The sequence below is a fragment of the Aquila chrysaetos genome, chromosome 24 (assembly GCF_900496995.4).
Source record: "Aquila chrysaetos chrysaetos chromosome 24, bAquChr1.4, whole genome shotgun sequence".
Lineage (NCBI taxonomy): Eukaryota > Metazoa > Chordata > Aves > Accipitriformes > Accipitridae > Aquila > Aquila chrysaetos.
The window spans coordinates 3197286-3216278 of NC_044027.1; the positions used below are offsets into that span (position 1 = coordinate 3197286).

At 48.7% G+C, this 18993-nt stretch overlaps 1 protein-coding gene across 33 annotated transcripts in view; it reads right to left on the reverse strand.

Moving 5' to 3' along the window:
• Window positions 1-18993, reverse strand: part of NFASC (neurofascin) — a 97357-nt gene that overhangs the window by 20961 nt on the left and 57403 nt on the right. For 15 of the 33 annotated variants that reach the window (XR_005931316.1, XM_029999730.1, XM_029999698.1 and 12 more), the window contains 10 exons: window positions 18743-18844; window positions 18432-18629; window positions 17374-17444; window positions 16526-16748; window positions 14332-14447; window positions 12853-13057; window positions 10807-10929; window positions 9992-10165; window positions 7916-7951; window positions 767-991 (listed from right to left, as the gene is read on the reverse strand). Coding sequence is in view for 32 of the 33 variants with exons in the window: in XM_029999730.1 (XP_029855590.1) it covers window positions 767-991; window positions 7916-7951; window positions 9992-10165; window positions 10807-10929; window positions 12853-13057; window positions 14332-14447; window positions 16526-16748; window positions 17374-17444; window positions 18432-18629; window positions 18743-18844 (1473 nt within the window). In the remaining variant the exon portion in view is untranslated. The remainder of the gene's footprint in view (window positions 1-766; window positions 992-7915; window positions 7952-9991; window positions 10166-10806; window positions 10930-12852; window positions 13058-14331; window positions 14448-16525; window positions 16749-17373; window positions 17445-18431; window positions 18630-18742; window positions 18845-18993) is intronic. The other 18 variants (XM_041119805.1, XM_041119806.1, XM_041119804.1 and 15 more) reach the window with 8 other exon arrangements.

Consider the following 18993-nt stretch of genomic DNA (forward strand, 5'->3'; position numbering starts at 1 on the left):
CATTCCCTTTTGCTACTAGCTTGATTTATTTTTGAATAACCTGACTATAACTATCCATAATTACTTATTAACTGTAGATGCCATTATAGTAGTGTTTTAAAAATAAGGCTCAGCAAGATACATCTCTCTATCAGTAAAACACGTATAGTAGAGAATAAGCCTCCACCGAAACAGAGTTTGATCATCCCATTCTAGCTGATCACATGAGGAGTTCATCTTGACCTGATAAATACCTGGCACGCACCAGCATGTTGTAACTTGAACACTTCCCCAGCTCTCCTGTGGGCTATGGCTAGGTTACATCGCAAAGAGCAGTGGCACAAACCAAAAGACTCATATAAATGATGACAGGTCTCTTAGCTAACAGTTGATGTGCTAAATTTGAAGTGACATCTTCTATAATAGTAACAGAACCCCTTTTTAATGGCAGTAAGATACAAGATAATACTTTTGAGAGCTTTTTGCAGGGTCTTCCGCCTCCTTCCCAAACACTGATGCTAATTCAGCATTGTGACACCCCGGGGAGGGCTGCGTTATCCCTGAGACTGAGACCAGGAGGGTGGCACAGAGACCCCCAGATTGCCGGGAGCCACTTGTTCGCCTTGATTCCTGAGCCTGTGCCACCTCCGGCTCCTGGCAAAGCCGTCCCCGGAGCATGGGATGTCTTAAACTTTGTCTATGCCTGTTATCAATCCTTGCTCTGAGCAAGACGTGGGGAAGGTCCCGGTAGGTTTAGAGGGGTTAGAGGAAAAGGAAAGCGCAGTACCCAACTCCTGCTTTGTGGTGGCTGCCGGAGCCCTCTCTGTAGCTGTTGTAGTGGTTGCGGCGGTGGTGGCGGGTAGAGTGGTGGCGGCTGTAGTAGTGGTGGTAGTTGTGGTGGTGGTGGTAGTAGTTGTGTCGGTAGTTGTGGTAGTTGTGTCGGTGGTGGTGGTAGTTGGGGTTGTTGTAGTACTGGTTAGACCGATTGTAGTTGGAGGCAACCCGGTTGCAGCTGGGAGAGGGAAATACTGGCTTTTTAGACGAGGCGATGTCTCTTCGGGGCTTGCACTCGCCATCCCCGATGGCTGGACGTGCAGGCACACGAGAGAAAGCAGAGCAGCGCAGCGCAGAGGTGGGGGGACTGGGGAGGGAGGCAGCAACCAGCACCGGGAAACACGAGGCTGAACCGCTTTTCCCATCCACGTGCGGGGACGGCCACGTGCCTGGCCGAGGGGCAAGGAGCGATGCTGGGGGCGAAAAGGGGCAGCAAGCGGGGGGCTGCCCCCAGCAAGCCGCTCCCGCGCACCCACCGCCTGCACCCATGGTTTGATCCCTTTCCCGGGGCCGAACGACCTGCTTCTCTTTTGCCTTTGCTCTGCCGGCAGTGCTTCCCACCACCCTGGGCTTAACTTGGATGGAAGGCGAGGCAGGAGGAAAGCGAGGGGGCTGCACAGGGCAGGCTGTCCTCGCCTCATCGTCCCCCCCCGTGCAGAACTACGCTGAGAGCACTCAGGGCTCCCTGAAATAAGAAGCAGGATTTATCTCTTAAGAAAACATAATAATCCCATTTGTCGTGGGCCAGGCAAGCCACAATTACATTAATTCAGCAGTCCCTGGACTACACCTCCAGCATTTTTGAGCTGCCAATTCAGCCTGCAGCTTCTCAGCTGTTTCCTTCCTGGCTCGTCTCTGTACTAATACTGCAGTCTGGAGATGGAGTGGCTTTAGCATTAACGTGGATTTTAGCTCGTTGGTGAGTGATGGATGGTACTTTGCCATCACTGCCCCTCACAATTTACATTTAAATTAGGACAAAGGGGTTGGCACACCCCAAGCTGTCCAGGGGGAAAGTCTGAGCAATTTATTTTCTAAATAGCCCCTGTCCACATCTCACCTGTGCTGTCTTGTGTCCACACCGGAGCAAAGGGGTAAATGTGCACTTTACGCACACACGCCGCAGCGTGGTTGAGAGGGTCCTGAACACCACCAAAGGGGAGTGCGCTGGCTTGGCCTGAAAACCTGCCAGCAGAAAGTGCAGCTGAAATGCTGCTTAAACTGCCTAAGGTAAATGGGCAGAGATTTACCCTGTGATGCTTGTGTTAAATTATATTTACTTACTCTTACTGTAGATCAAGGGATTACAAATCCCCGTTAGGCAAATGAAACCGACTATTTTAAATATCACCCACAAACAAGAATAGCTCTAGGAAAGTACTTTAAAAGGTGTCCCGGAACCAAGCCAGGGCTTTCTTTTTCACCAAGTCCACCCCCAAGGAGGGCCAACCCCTGAAACCTCAGCCCTCCCACAGATCCAAAAGCAGAGAAGAGCAGTAGGTCGCTCAGTCCATCGTCCCTACCGACCGCAGCTGCAATAAAACCACAGTTACCAGCACATCCCGAAAACACCAGCCCACCCCAACGTATGCCCGGAGAGCAGCGCGTCCTCTCTCTGCCGTGGTACCAACGCAGCATCGCAGCCAGCCTCATGCAGCAGTGCAGCCACCGAAATAAAGCACCCGCTGCCCCACGGGTGGGCGAGGGGCTGGGGGGGGAGCGGGGATGTCCGGCCGCAGGCGAGAGATGGTGGTGACAGGGAGGGGACCCAGCCTGGGTGGGAAACGGCACGGCTTTGTCCTCGGGTGTTTGTGGTGTGGCAAAGCTCTCTCCGACCTGACCCAGCCACGGCAATAGGGTTTCTGGGGGTTTTGCTGTTCTGCATTTTTTTCACCCGGTTTACTTGAAGGAGGGCTTTGCTGTGTCCTGAGGCTGTAAGTGACAAAAGCCTTTCTTGGGTTGGGAAGTATTAACATCCATCTTTGCTGATTCATAGCGGTTTTTTGGAAGGTTAAGAGATTAGTGTCACTAGGTTAATGTCACCATTAACCCGATTAAAGCTGCAGCTCCTCAATAGGTTTGCAACGTACGTGACCAAACAGTGCCGTAAACACTAGTATTAGCTAATGCAGTCTCAGCATTTCCCCTGTGAATCCCCTCTGAGAAAATAGCACCCCAAAAGGCACAAAGTAACTTGCTGAAAGGCAGGACCTGGTAGAAAATCTAGTACAACCCCCCCCAGCTCCCAGGCCTGTCACATGTCTCTTCATCATGCCTCTCCCGCACAGCACCTTCGAGGACTGTCTGCATCACCTAGCACTGCTGTAAAGGCTTTAGCAGAAGGAGAGATTCAGCTTTAATGCTCCTCTAGACTCTAGATGGGAAGAGATTATCTGGGATAAGTCAAAGCTTCGCTATCCCTCGTGTAGGATATCATCTTTATGTATTACTTGCAGATACACGCGCACGCAGGTGAATCTGCAGTGCCAAGACCCTCCTGGATGCTGCATTGACCGAAGCGATTCAGCATCGGTCTGAGCTGTGGTGCTCAGCTCTGGCCAACAGCGATGCCAGGCAGGATTCACCCACGCCGCTCCAGTGGAAGCGATCCCTGAGAGCGGGGCTATCGCACTGCATCGGGATAACGCGGGCTCGCTCCCGAGCGGGTCCCTGCGTGAGATCGAGGAGGGCGTGTTGGCGTTGGGGGTAAAAATGATCCTGGCAGGACTAGGAGCAGTTAAAAAGTGGGATTGGGTGAGTTTGGAAAGCAATAGTTTGGAGAGGGAAGGATGAGGACAGTGTCTATGGGCAGCACCGTGCTGCAGGATGGGACCGGGCGGTGGGAAGGCAGCACTGCGGCTGGCCAGGGCTCCTGCAGCCTTGGGGGGATTTAGCCCTAAGCTGCCCGGGATTCAAAGCTACAGCCTCATTTGTGTTTAAATATAAAATGTATGCAGAAGAAAAGCTCAGCTGTGGGAGATTTGGGGGAGAGAAGATAAGGGGCATTTTCTAGGCTTTGAAATCCATCCCCTAATGAGAGCTGATTTCAGACTGGGGGGAGATAAAGGGGGTCTTTGACAGAGATCAGAATGCTCCAGCGTCCCCCAAAGAAAAGGGCACCCTGCCATGGGGGAGCAGCCTGCGCGGGGCCGCGGCCCTTCCCCGGGGTACCTGGGGTCCCCCGCTCGTTCACCACCACGTCGGGGCTAATTAAGGAGTGACAGATCACTGCTCCTGGCAAGAAAAGGGGGGGACGGGCAGATGGAGGGCCAGGCTGGCATTTCCAGAACTGCTCAGTTTGAAAATCTAGAAATCACACACATCCTTCTAAAAATGTGGTTGCAATACTTCATCAGGTATAAGGTTTCTGAGCTTTGCAGAGTGGCTGAATTTATTTTTCTGCATTCCCAACGTGAGGTTCACTCAAGGGCTTTGACAACAGTTGCCTCAAGTTTAGGTACAGGTTGGAGCACGTAGCATTTGTGTGATAGGGAAAAACTTCCCCCCTCTCTGAAAGCAGGAGGTGGTACAGAGAAGGGGCTGCCACTCTCCCAATTGCAGGGCAGAGCAGCACCCTGAAAACCAGCATCTCAAGCAGGCTTGAAACTGCCCCAATACAACCAGGAAACCCAGAGTAAAAGCCAACAGCAGCAATTCCCATTCTCTTGCTCCCACCGTAGCCTAGCCCATCTTCCTGGAAACATCCATTCAGCTCGTTAATAGGCCCCATCTTTGCAAGACAAAGATTGCTTTTTCTGTCTGCAAGATGCATTACCCTTTCAGGTAATGGAGACCAAGGGGCACGGTGGGGAGGAGATACGCTGTTATAATGGACAGGGGATGCAGCGGTCTGGCTGTAGCAATTAATAGGCTAAGTAATGAGAGAGATGCTTGCAGCAGGATGGCTGTGCTCTTTGCTGCAGCTTGGCTCCTATGACCATGAATGGATGAGTACAAAGGAGCCCAAACCTTACACAAAAACTGTGAGGCTCAGATTAGAAAAAAACTGAGCGGAAGAATCATAAAGGCAAAAGGGGGATATTTAAAGAGGGAATCTCTTAAGAGAAGGGCTTGAGTCCTGCTTTGAGTAGTTTAGCAGTTCAGGGAGTAGTTGCATGGTTTTTTGCAAAATACAGGAAACAATACACATCCATACTGCTCTTTAATTATTTAAAGGTGCTTTTAATGTGTTGTTAGGCTGTAGTAAAAGCTTTCCCTTGGGTGTGTCTACAAAATAATTAGGCTTGGAGAAATTTGATTAATTTTTCATGAATTTTGATGATTAGCCAAATACATTTTCAGAGTTGGTTTTTTTTTTTTTCTTCTCGCTCTCTCCCAGTTTTTAACAACAGAAGGAAATTGTAAAGTCTTTACCATAAAGTGTTCCAAATCTGATGATGGCTATAAGAAATTCAAGAATAGAAAGGAGCGATTGAGCAGCCTCTAAAAGAGAGGGGTCAGCAGTTCTCTCTGTTTCTACTGCTGTCCATTTCTAAAACGAACAATAGCATCTTTCTCCTCCAATTCCTAATTATGGAGAGACAAGAAGGGAACAGAGAAAAGTCAATGTTTTTTTCCTTAAAGTCTAAGACCAATACTCTTTATGGTCCCTGATGAAGTTTTTCCATACACATGGGTAGTACAGGATCCAGTTTTCTTTTTTTTTTTTTTTTTTTTCCCCCTCATTCATAGCATAAATGAGAGCCCTTTTTAGATGTCCTCTCTTTTCCCATTTCACCTCTCCCTTTGTTCAGGTCTGGCTTAGGAAAGGTAAAGCCTTTCCTAAGGGAAAGTCCCTGCACTTCACTTTGATTTCATCAAGCTGGTCCAGTTTCTCATACACATACAAAACAGCTCTGACCCTGTATATGTAAGGTTACCCCTGGAAAAAAAAGACCTTTTTATATTTTTTTAGTGCCAGCAGCCCATGGCAAAGAGCATTTTACTGCAATTTAAGACAACTTTCGCTGTGAATCCATAAAAATCTACAAAATCTAGGTCACTGAGCGGAGATGAATCTTCTAAGAAAGGTCAAGCAGTATTTCACTCGAACCCCGTACTTGTTAGGAAGAGAAACAGCCTCTCAGGACAAACACTGCTCAAATTTGTGTAACAGCTCCCACGCTCGCCCCATGTCCTAACAAGAAATGACATCCAGCTCAAGAGCAAGACAAAGATGTGTCCTGGATCTTGCTATGGTTTATACTGCCTTGATTTTCTCTTGCCGAAGCCTAACATGGTGAGGAAGCTGTGAATGTGGCTGAGTTAGCACTTAACCTACGACTCCAGTTACTGACTCTTAGACTTCTTTCAGCTCTGGCATATCTTTTCTCTTTACTATTTCTCCTAGCAGAAGACAAAAAATAGAGGGGTGGGGGACCAGTGGACTCTGTTCTTGTAGAATTATACTTTAAATGACAAATAATTCATCTAGCCTCCAGTGATGTAAGAAATTATGCCCGAAATTATGCGAAGCTGGAAGGATAAAGAGATGACGTGTTTTCAGAGTTCAGCAATATCCACTGCAAGTAGAAAAGTACTTTAGAAAGTGATCCTGATCCACAAAGAAAATCCGGATTCTTGTGGATAAGCTAAACCCTGGCTGAAGTATGAGCTATAACAGCAGAACAGCCATCCTGGACTCAGAGGATAGAGATCCTCGAAGCCAAATGGTTACGTCCGTTTTCTGTTTCCCACCACCCAAAGCAGACCAATCTGTTACCCTCCTTTTTCTTTTTTTTTTCTTTTTTTTTTTTTTTTTTTTTAGGAAGAGAAAAATAGAGTAAGAAAAAGATTGGCATCTATTCACAAAGGAAAAAAAATGCAAAATAATATTGGGTAGAGAGACATCACTGCAACAAAATAAAAGGAGGAGAAACATCTATGAGGTAGGAAAGCAAAACCTACAGGTGCAGAGAGCAGGTCCTGCACTTGTATCACTTGGGAAGAGTCTTCCCTAAGAAGCTGTTCCTCCTTGGGGAGCCCCAGCAGCCCTGGGGCCACATCCAGCCAAGGCAAAGCACGACCTCTTACAGAGCCCTTGGTGCAGGGCAAACAAGTGCTGTTGCTCCAGACCAAAAGCTTTTCTGCAGCATTCAGGGTGCGTTTTGGCTGGCTGCACTCCCTAGCGCTGCCGTTAGCCCCCTTCTGAGCTCGGTCACAGGGCTGTCCCGGCCGCTGAAATATTGGCTCAGAGGGGCAGGAGGGGAAAAAGTCATGTCTGCAGCTTTTGTAAGAGGTGGGCGTCCTTCTTTGGGCAACCAGAAGTTATGCTTTGGACTTTGCAGGGTTGACACTGGGTGACCGAGGATTTGGGTTTCCTTGAAAGCAGGTAGAGATGCCGCCCCCGACCCGTTACAAGAAAAGGTTTCTCTCTGCTTCAACTGCTGTAGAAATTTGCGATCGAGGGCAAAGCCAGCAATAGCCTCGCATGCAGACATGCACAGCTGTGGCACAAACATTGTCCTTAACCCTTTCAATGGGCACCTGGAAACAAAAGGATTCTCCTGTATGAAAGCCCTGGCAGCCCTAAAAGAACCACGGGGAGGTGGGTGCCCATACTCTGCAACCCAGACCTGCCTGGCCAAGGGAGGCAGCTGCTCCAGCAGCAATAGTGCAGGCTCTCGGGTGTAAAAGTGCGGCTTAAATACCGCTGGGCAGAGCGCAGGTGCAGGGTGGGCACCACTGAGTCAGGGCTGGCTGGTAAATATTCTGTATTTTGCAGGGCAGGGACGTTGAGGCTTATAAAGGAAGAGGGCTTGTGCAGACCTAGAATTAAAAACCTCTTTAACAGGGCAACTTGACTTTCAGTTTTGCTTGTACAATCTGTGGCAGCTGCAGTGTTTGGTGGATTTAGCTATCATTAGGCATCTGGGAGGCTGTTAAGCCCTGCTCAGAGATATTTTGATCTTTGCGGACCCCCCTGCAGAGCCTGCCCTTGTCCCTTCTGCCTGTGGGGCTTCGTTTTTACTTGCTGTCATTTCATGTGCCCAATTTAGACTTCTGACACTTCACCTTCCCATTGAAAGGGTTAATGGAGTGCATGCTTAATTGCCAGCACACGCAAGCGAGAGTGGAGTGAGCCTTGCCCCATGCCTGTTACCTCCTCCAGCTGGTACGGTACCTGGGGTTGGCGTGGCTTCAGAGGGCAGCGCCAAGGATAGAGAGGGGAATACGAGGAGAGCATAGAAGAGAAAGGAAGAGAAAACAGAGGAATATATAAAACAACCAGAACACACCAACACGAGACTTGGGACCACTTGCACACAGTCACCAGAGACTTGAAAGAGAGGAAATAAATGCATTAGCTACAACCCGTCACCCTCCTGTGCATCAGAGCCACTTGCACAGGGCAGAGAGAGCAGGGACGGCTCCTTGGAGATGGAGGTTACTGGTTAAACACACACCAGCTCCGCAGCAGAGATGCCAGTGGTGTCAATTAAGCAAAGTGCTTAAGCAGGTGCTTATAGCTAATCCCAGCAAGGACCGGTTTTGACACTCTGAATTTTGCCTTCGCTTTTCTAGCGTAATTCTAACATCAGTGCTTGTCCTGTCTTGTGTGGGTTGGAGCCCTTGGCGCAGAACATCAGAGAGATGTATTTTATTTAAACTTCTCAGGTGAATGACTCTGGCAAGCAGAAAACAACCTCTGAATGCATTAATGGGTTTAATTTTCTTAATCGGCTTTTTTTTTTTTTAATTCCAAACTCATCTTTCGTGTAGCTTTACAGCCGGTACCTTCGTATCAAAGTGGGCATTTAGAGCTGCTAATTGTACTGATATGCCTGTCATTAACAGAGCTTGCCTATGTCGTGTTGTACCTCAGGGTCTCGTGTTTTGAGGTCAAACTTTGCCATATTTCTGTAACATCAGTCTGTAAACTACTTCAATTTTTCTTGCTGCTTAATGGCCAATGCTTGGCCCTTTTGCTAAAGGACAAACTTTGTCCCTTCGGCAGGGGCAGCCGGGGAGCACTGGGTGCCACCGCCCGTCGGCATCCCCGACCCTGCGGAGAGGGAACCTTACCTTGTCACACTGGCGTACGCTGGACCTGCTATTTCCCGATACAAATCAGTTAAGCAATATACAACAGCGGTTGGTTATGGCTATTATTTAGCTGCGCTCTGCTAACAGTTGTTCTTATCAACGTATAGAAACAAACCCAGTAAAGCAAATGTATATGAAACAACTAGAACTATGGACTGTCAGCACCAACAACTTCAATCCGATCCCTGTGCTCTAACGGTTTGTTCAGCAAAGCTCCTTTTTAAAGCGATGACATGCCCCCTCTTGTGTTTGCCAGGGTGTAACTTAGCTGATTTTTTTTTCCCATAGCATATGCAGCCTCATCTCCCATCCTGTCGCATCAATTAGTGACGCTGGAGCTCACCTAAGAGGTGTCAGGAAGCATTTCATTTCCACTGGGTCATCAGTAGGAATTACTTTTCCTACTCAGAGCCATTAGTTGGGGAGGGGGAGATGGAGGAAAGGAGACAAAAACCCCATTAAATCAGAGCACTAACCAAATCATGGGTGTTTTAGCAAATGCTAAAGAAAGGAAGGAGCCAGCTTTTGTCTCCCCGAGTTCCCTGAGGGCTCCTGAACTTTCACTTAGTTTGATGAATGTCTCACAATGGGTATTTTATCTTATTATGAATCTGGGAGTTGGAGCTTTGCTTTGGAGGGTCAGATCAGCTGCTGATTATGGGGTGACAGGGAGGTGGCACCGTAGCCCCTGGCTGGGGTTCACTGCCTGGAGGATGCAGCTGCTGCACCCCCTTCGAGCTACGTGAAAATCACCCACATCTGCCCCTTATTTAGCTCATACAGAGGCTGCAGAGGGGCAGATTAGAGCTTCACCTTTTGCAAGAGGAGAGCAAGATGCTCTCCTGCTCCAGGGCATGTGAGGAACTCTTAATTTCTTGGGGGGTAGCAAGATGGTTCCCTGGAGCACAAGACAGTCCCCCCAGTCACCTCTGTAGCATTTCTGCTGCAGTAGTCGGTCCTGGCCAGTATTCTAGCTATTTCTGCAGTAGAAGGTAGCTGTGCACCAGTTACTATCTTGTACTGGCTGCTCTGTGGATCACCCGATTCTCTGACCTGCAGGTTTTGGCTCATACATGTACCATCACCCCCCTAACCCCTCAGCAAAGCCAGGAGGTGTTGCTGCTGCACATACCTTCGTTCAGCAAGGCAGGCGATTCCTCCACTATGGTTTCTCCTTCTCCCACCTGGGTCCGTGCTCGCAGGAAGAAGCGATAGCGCGAGATGGGGTCTGTCCTCTGCAGGGTGAACCTTGTCTGATTGGGAGAGAAGTTCTCTACCAGGGTTCGGCCCGTTTTGGATCCATTAACTGGGGAGGAAAGGCAGGTCGTGGTGGCTTCAGCCTTGTTTCAGAAATACCCTGAGCTAGCTACCTCATCGCCTCGCCCCCAGGACCGACCTGCAGTCGGTATGGGGCCACATGTGCTCAGAGCTATAGCTGCTGTTAAATACACTTCGTGTGGGGCAGTCGGTGACCTACCGGCTGGGGGACCTGCTAGTGGGGACATTCAGGGTTGTACAGGTGGTCGAGGAAAGGCACAGCCCAAGTGCCAGGGTCTCGGAGAAGGCTGTACTGCCCCAGGCATCGTGCAGGGCTCTGCAGAGTGTGCTGCGCTCCGGGCAGCATCTCTTATACAGCTGGGAGCTGGTGCTTGAGTGGGCATGTAAACTACTCAGACTGCGCTTAAAGGTCTTTCTAAATCAGAGATCAAACTTATTTCCCTTCAGTGGTCGAGTCTGGAGAACTGCTGAGCAGCTGCCACCCTCCCTGGTTAACTGCAGCTGCCCAGCACTGCTCCAGGACTCCTCTCCAACACCAGTGTGTCTCATTCTGTGATGAAAGCCTCCAGTTCCTTATGAAGACCTTTCTGTGCTAGGTGAGGAGGTAATTAGCAGCAAGGAAAATATTTAATGACTTAATTATTATCACTAAGAAGATGTGGAACGTACAGGCTTGATATCTAAGGTTGTATCCTGTGAGGATTCCATTGGGATGCTCTGGGTGATCCCATTCCAGATTGATGCTTTCCAGATTTGGCTGTCGGATTCTTAAGTACCTGGGGGAGCTGGGCACTTGGGAGGAGGATGGGACCAGGAAGGAGAGGAAAAGAAGAAAAAACATACGAGATAACATACCTTACAATACTGTATACATTGCAAGCTGACTGATACACTCAAGACACTCAAATACACACACACACACACACACTAAAGGTCAGAAACCGATTGAACAAGAACCTGTGCCAGAAACCATGCGCCAGCCCAGGGTTTTCAGCAGCGTGTGTGCAGGGAGCAGAAAGCAGAGCAGCTCTGCATGCCACCCCAGCCCCAGCAGCACCGTGCCCGTGCTGCGCTCGCTGGGTACCACTGCCCTCCAGCGCATAGCTCGGTGAGGCACCCGCAAAAGATGCTACAGCCGTGAAGCGGAGCTGTGACACAGTTCAAGTCTCACTTCTGTATGTTGTACGCATACTTTACTGGTCTTGTTTACAGCCCCCACCCAGCCCAACATCTACATCTCATCTATTCAGCTGCTGGAACAGTGAAAAATAGTATAGCAGCTTCTCTGATTGCAAAGCATCCTTGTATTATTAATGTCTAGAGATCTGTAACAGGGAGCTGGTGCACGTATACAGTGGTCCTTACCCTGAGGAATTGCTGCTTTTATGACTGCTTATTCAAAGCTAGTAAAGGAAGGAAAGCATTATACATTCTTGAATTAAACTATTCTCCTGGTTTACTTATAATTGCAGTGTCTTGACTGGGGAAAGAACTTGCCTCTCTGATCTGAGAGATCAGAGTTTTTTGGGTTTTTTTTAAACAGAAGTTTTGCAGAATATCATTCAGTCTCCTAAACATCAATATATAGCCAATAAAATAGTTTAGTGGTATAGGAAAAAAAAATCAACAGTTTCCCTATGACAAGAGTGTAATCCACTATAATTGTTTCAATCAATTCCATGCATGTATGCATATAGCTACCCCAAATGCATATAGCTAATCCGAATGCTCTGTGCCTCTAGCACACAGGTAAGCAGTTCAATCAAAATGCACCTGATTGCAGAACCACCCTGCTGGAACAGAGTCCCTTCTTTTTAAGCAAGCTTAATTATGGCTGATCAATTGAAAATCCTTAGAAAATGGTGACAGCGTCCAAGAAAATGTTAAGGAAGAAAGAGACGGGACTGAGAGATGCTGTTCTTGTGCAGCAGGAGTAGGATGAAAAGAGGAAGACCCCATAGTATTTTGACTTAGTTGAAACAGGATTTGCTTCCAGCCTCTACTGTTTTCTCCTCTTGCATTTTTGTAACATACTGTGCCAAAACCATCTGTGCTATAGGAAGATTCATTGCTAGCCACTGAAAGTGCAGCTCCAACAAAAAGTTATTGGCATATCTATAAATAGCTCCTGTGACAGCAAGAAAATTAAAATCTCAAGTTCATCCTTGACACAAGCTCTTTAAACAGAAGAATGAGGTGCTCTTGCCTTAAAAGCCTAACAGGGGTATCAGTGACGTCCTTTCAGAACAAAAGTACTTAGGTCTTACAGAGATTTTCCTGCCTTTTACTGAGCAAGACGAATATATTCACTGCCATTTCACCGACCCGCAGCACAGGGAGTGGCGGTGACATTTGCAGGTCAGGCAGCAAATCAAGGGCACAGTGCTGTGCCTCTGAAGAGGCTTTGCAAACATTTCTCTTGTTCAGCCTAAGAGCTACTTGCTGATGTGTTCGAAGTACCTAAAGGGGATTTTTAGATGGACGAGATAGTGCCAGTAGTTAGCTCTAGGTGTAGCTGCAGAGATGTCACCTGCCCCGCTGTGACGAAGGCGTACAGCAGTGCCGTGGGACAGCGATGCTGCCCAGGCTCAGCTAAAAATTGTCCCTAGCGCATCTCCCCAGCAGCACCGTGGCTCTGCGGAGCTGAACCACCCAAACCTCTCCCAGCACGCGCCTGCGTGGGACGGGTGCCGGCACAACCCCCCGGGAACGTACCTCCTTCTGGTGTGGGGAACTCCTTAACTTCACTGCGTGGCCCATCTCCTCTCCCGTTGGTTACAACCATCTCAAGCTTGTAGTTGCTGTAAGGAAACAGCCGGGACACTATGCCCCGGTTTCGGTCTCCAGGAAAACTCACATACTGCCGTTTTTTGGAGACCCACAGGTTCTTCAGCAAACTACTGTCTCTCCAGAAATAGGCCTTCAAGAAACATGCATGGCAAGTGAAGCTTTTCCCATTTAAGTGCAGTTGTTTTTCCATTAACAAAGCATAGCAAAAGGTTGCCTTTCCAAAGGGCAGCTCTCAGCTGCAGAAGCCTTTTAGAGCAATTAACGAAGCTCCATGTCCCCCCAGCGAGGCAGGTCAGTGGTGTTACCCGAGGAAGAGGCTGAGCATGGGGTTAAGTAAGTGCTTACCAAAGGCCACAGAGCAAAACCACTAAGTTCAGACTACAAAGAGCTGTTTCTGGCTCCTAAGGGCTAGGCATCAAGTGACTCTGCCTTTCTACCCAGAGTAGTACCGTAGCGGTGTACAAGGAAAGGTGGTACATGTCCAGGCACAAAGGAAAGTCTGACCTTGGAAAGTCTCCCATTCAAAGCCCTGACTGTAAATCTTATTTCATGCAGAAATAAGATTCATTCAAAAAATAGACCAGAATGACAGAGCAGAGGCAGAAAAAAATGCAAGCAGTACCCAGGAAGCTTGCTTTATGCCCAGCAGATTATTGGATTTGAAATGCTCTAACTGTTTGCAGGACACATGCTTTTGGTAACGTCTTAAACTGTGATAGAAGGGGCTCCGTCCAGGGTTTTGCTTGTTTTGAACAGGGTCTGTCCTCTGGACATAAACACTAGTATTTTACCTTAGCAGTAAATATTCCACGTTAAAAGAAAAACACTCCCAAACACAACAGAATCCATGCTGTCTTTAGTTGCCAGTTAGTACGAACCGCTGAGTTTAGGCTTTGCAGGGGTTGGTGTTCATTAAAAGACGATGTAGGTACTTTGGGGATGACACAAAAACTAGCCTGTTTATACCTATCTGAGGTCATTCGCCCCAGAGCCAGCCAGCCCGTGGTTCTGGGCAGCTCTAGAGCCAGGAGACACCTTGCTGTATGGGTAGGACCACCCCGAGTCCCTCTCTGGGTGCACAAGGGCAGCCCCGCTTGCTCTGAGCACCCCGGATCCTGTGGGCAGGCTCTGGGAAGGGTCAGCCCAGCACCGAGCCCTGGGGGACCAAGGGGAGATGTCCCCAGCCCCGTCCAGGCACCACGAAGGGCAAACCACGGCCCTTCATTTCTGGTTCTGCTCCCTTTTCTGGTGGTCTGCACCCAGCCATGGCAAAAGGGTCGTGATGGCCGGAGGAGAGTTTTCTGTCATCCCCATCGCAGGCAGCTCCATCGCTGGGGCCACCTCGGCTTGTAAGAAGGTTAGCTGTATTAACAGTCAGTGCTGAAAAGATTTGGTTTTGCTCACTCTGTACTCCTTGAGCTGTCCCTGGATGGTGTCCAGGTGCACTCGGGTCCAGGTCAGAGCAACGGCAGTGCTGTTTAAAACTCTTATCCTAACATCTGTAGGCGCAGCCTTGGGATCTGAGCGTTCAGGGATAAAGCAGAGTGGATGTTAGGTACCCAGCGGTACCCTGGAGGACAGACAGACGGACACCCCTCTGTCCCCCTTGCCCTTGCCATGGTTTTCCCATCACAGCGTCGCTGGGCTGTGGCAAACCGGGCGAGCAGTGGCCCCGTGCCGGCTCTGCCATCTGCTGGCACCCCGGCCAGCCTGTCTGCTGATTTCCTGGAGATAATCAGCTCCTTTTCTCCCTCCTTAAATTCAATTTCTGAGTATTTCCAAACTTGATAAAATAAACCAGCAGCAACAGGCCAACTCCCAGCTTCCTGGCTGCCCTTGTTTGGGGTGAGCAGACCCTACCACCCTGCAAATATACAGAATAACATCACTTACCTCTGTCCCCCTCACTTTCTCCCTGACATGTGCATGCTTTAAAAGCTGACTATTGTTTTTTCAGCAGTGCTTCCACAGGAGGGGGGGGGGGGGGAAACCCCATATTTCACTCAGCCAGCCATCACGAGAATATTGGCGATCCAGTTAATAGCAGGGCTTCCTACACACTGCTGCAAGAGATCACGTTAGCAAGGAAGGGGTCTGGCTCACCGCCCTCTCCCGGTGAAGGGCACTGGCAAATCCAGCCCCCTCCTGCTGCAGCTGGCTGGCTGCTGTTAGACCCAGGAGTTACAAAAACTACCTGTTATTTCCACATCCGTTAATCTGAATTTGGCCAGAGCCTGCTGTTGATCCCAGTTGGGGTTTTTTACCTCCTTTTTACAGGTCACCTGCTTGTATGTGGAAATCTGAAGTTCTTTGTGAAGCAATTCAGACGTGACAGGGCAGGGACTAGTTTGGTTCGTTGGTTTTGTTTGTTTTTTTTTTTTTTTTAACTTGGCCCACCCCTTGGGATACAGGCAGGAACACATTTCTGTTTGGGGTGTGATACGGCAGCTTTGGTCTCCCTGGTTTACCTCCATGTAAAGCACATATGTGCAGGCCCAGTCAGATACCCCCAAAACTCAAAATTATTGCACAAGTTTTCAACTGAAACTAGAAAAAAACCACCCTAGTAGTGCACAGACAGGTAATGCAGATGCTGGTGCAGTCAGGTGCTTGTGGAGCTTTTCCAGTAACAGCCTCTCAGCTAGGTCCAGCTTTGCTTCCAGAGCTCAGCTCTTAGCCTGACTCCCACTGTTTCTGCCCATTTTCCTTCCCATTGCCCTGTCTCCTCTGGGAGAGATGCCCAGTCAGAGGACGTGTCCTGCATGCTATCTGAGCACCAAGATTGCAGATTTGCTTGAAATTGCCGTGCCCTGTTTGTGTCCCCTTGAGTTCAAGCCTAGAGTCATGGATGGTTAGCTGGCTTATCTACCTTACTTCTTTCTTGGTAATCCTAAAGTCATACAGCCAGGGACCCCCACTGATGCTGCAATGCAAGGAACTAATATGTATTTCTTTAAAAATAAAGCTGTTGGCAGCAAACCACATTATCCTAACAGGATAAGGATAATCATAGTTCAGTGTTGGATGCTACAGGTGCAGAAGGTGATACCAGTAGCCCAGAAAGAAGGTGAAAAGAGAGTTAAAGAAGCTGGCTGCTGTTCTGCATGACCAGCTGGAGAGTTTTAAAGAAAGATAAGCTGAGCCAATGGTGTGTTGCAAACAGGAGCCCAAGCTGGGGCTTAGCTGGGGCCTTATCAGAGAGGCACAAGAATCCAGTCCAGGATGAACCAAGGCCCTTTTGGCCATTCGTAGCACCTCTCATCTGAGATGGACTCGGATGTCAGGGGCAAAAAATTTAATGCGATTTATTGGAATACAGCCAGAGCTCATCTTAAGTGAAATCTTACTGTCTTCCACACTGAAAGTGTTATCTGGGTATTACAGAGAGCAAGGGAGAGGCTAAGTGACTTGGGTCATGCAGGCAGAGCCCAGAACGGAATCTAATGGCCAAGCCTTTTTCTTCCAATGCCCGGAACTGGATTTTTGTGCCAAATCAAGCAGTGCTATGAACATGTCCTGGGCACAGGTGCCAACCCACTGACCTTGGGTGGGATCCTGCCCTGAAACACTTATGATTTCTGGCTGAGAAAGTACTCACAATCTTCCCCTGAATAGCCGATGACAGTGTCGGGCTCTGGTGCTCTGCCAAAGTCGTTCTCTGCCTGCACTTTGATCTCGTAGGGTACGTAGATGGGTGTGTTCCAGACGACATGCCTTGGTGTCTTCACTGTCTCATTGTACCAGCTCCCGCGGGGGTCCCTTCGCCTCCATCTCACGATGTACCTGAGGTTGGGCCCATAAGCTTGAGTTGCATTCAGAGGCTTAATGGACCAAAACAGAAAAAGAAAGTGAGAAGGAGAAAGAGCAACTGTATTGCTCTGCCATGGAGCTCCAAAAAGTTCTGTTCAGCAGCTGGTTCTTATTTCATGCTCCATCAGCAAATCTCAAAGGAGATCAATACTTTTGTTCCCAGAGAGAGACATACCTAGTCCTTGCCCTCCAGACCCAAGGCAGGACCAAGAACCATATCCTTATATTCCGGTCCATACTCCCACTGCAATTTCTAGCCTCCTTACAGATGCTGGCTTATTTGTGGATGACACCTGCTGGTCCACGATGAAAAGCAAGAGCTGGTCTGTAAGCTCTATATACTGCTTAAGGAATCAGGCTCTGAGCATCCTCCCTAACCTGTATCTGTGATCCAGAATCTCTTCTTTGGCTTACATAGTTGCAAATTACTGTTTTCATCAGAAACCGTCTTCTGGGCACTAACAGCAGCCTCTCTTGTAGATGCATCTTCTGCTTTTTATTTCCTTTACAATCGTTAATGTTATGGTATTCTGTGTGGTACATCACACGTGCTAGAGATGCTGAGTTCTCTGTATCTTAACATCTGTGACCGTAATGGTAAGACGGTGGGTGGCTGTCAAGCATCAAAGTACTTACCGTCCAGGTTATCTCCATGTTGTTTTTTTGAGTCCCTGCACCTTGAACTCCTGTTGGGTTGATTTCAGGACCTGAAATTCACATCGAAAAAAGAAAATAATGCAGGGTATAATGTTGAAAAATGACCATTTGAGTGGTTAAAAACCCTTTACTGTGCAAGTCAAAAGTACTTCCAAGGCAGAAGTTAATGGCCTGATTTTTCCAGAAGTTCCCATTCAGGTTAATGGAACATGACACTCTCAGCACTCTTGAAAACCAGGCCATTTATTTAGGAGCCTCTTTTTTTTTTTTTTCCAAAATGTCCTAAATCTTTGAAAGACAGCCATTGTGAAGCAACCCCAGGAACCGAGTCTGACACTTTGGAAATCTGAAACAAGAAGAGTAATGTCAAAAGCCAACACTAGATGCCAGTAGATATTGCAGAAGTATCTCTGCAACGGTTAATTTCAGAAATGCAGCAAAACTACTAAGCTTCTTGTGAATGCCTCATATTAATTTTCCTAAGTATTCTACAACGTACAAAGCGCTGGGCACACAAACTGAAGACCCGAGTCTTGGTCGTGGGCTGGAGCACACTTTACTCCTGCATCTATCTGGGCTCCTGGCCAGCTCTAGCAGTGGACAATGAATTAGCAATTTTGGAACAAAATGCCTTTTGCTTGTGGCCAGTTTACACTTGAGTCTAATTTTCCAAGAGACTTCTGAGCTTCCTGTTGTCAGAAAGGATGAAAGACTTTGTTTAGAAAGTTTCTCTGTAAGGTGAAACTGGGCTTTCCTTCAATAGATTCTGCTGGAGTGACCTTTGCATAAATCTTTCCCCTTTGAGTTTTGCTGCTCTGCAGAATATTGGGCATGGGCATAAGGAGGTGATATATAAAATTACACCCCAGCACATGATTGCATGGACAAGTTCATTCCCTCACCTGTGTAAATCTGTTTCTGTTACAGGAGCTGTGATCATACACCACAAGAGGAGAGTCTACACAGAGAGTGGTGGCCAGATGCTAAGAGCAATGTCAAGTCACCGCGGCAAGAGGGACCGGGCGGACGGTACTCACGTGCCCCGTTGGTCTGGTATCGTTCGGAGGGCACGCTGGGCAGGCTGCTGCCCACGTCGTTCACCGCAATCACCCGAAACTGGTAGTTGACGTAAGGAGAGAGGCTCAGCACGGCCGAGTTGACGCTCCCGGGGTATCTGGAGTGGTTATGCCACGTGCCAGGTTGGAACCGGTCCTCCTCAAACTGGACGATGTAGTCTGGGGGAGAGGATGGAGAGGTGAGTTTAAGGGTTCGGCTCACAAGGAAAGTTTTCCCTCCGCTGTGTGGGAGAGGGAGGGAGGGATATGGGCCAGAGGGTCCTGCGGCTGACCTGTGATGGGACTGTTATTGTCATCGCCGGGAATCCACGTCAGCCGCACGCTCCTCTCGGCCAGGTCTGTCAGCTCCAAGTCACGGGGCCGGTCGGGTCGTTCTGTTGGCCGAGTAACGAGACAAATTAGGCTGGGATTGTCCCAGGAGCTGGGAGTCCCAGTTCCCGTTGCTTCTCCCGGGAGGGGAAGCCCTGGCCGTCTTAGCCCAGACCCGTGGGAGGACACGTGCTCTGTGGCACGATTCACGTCC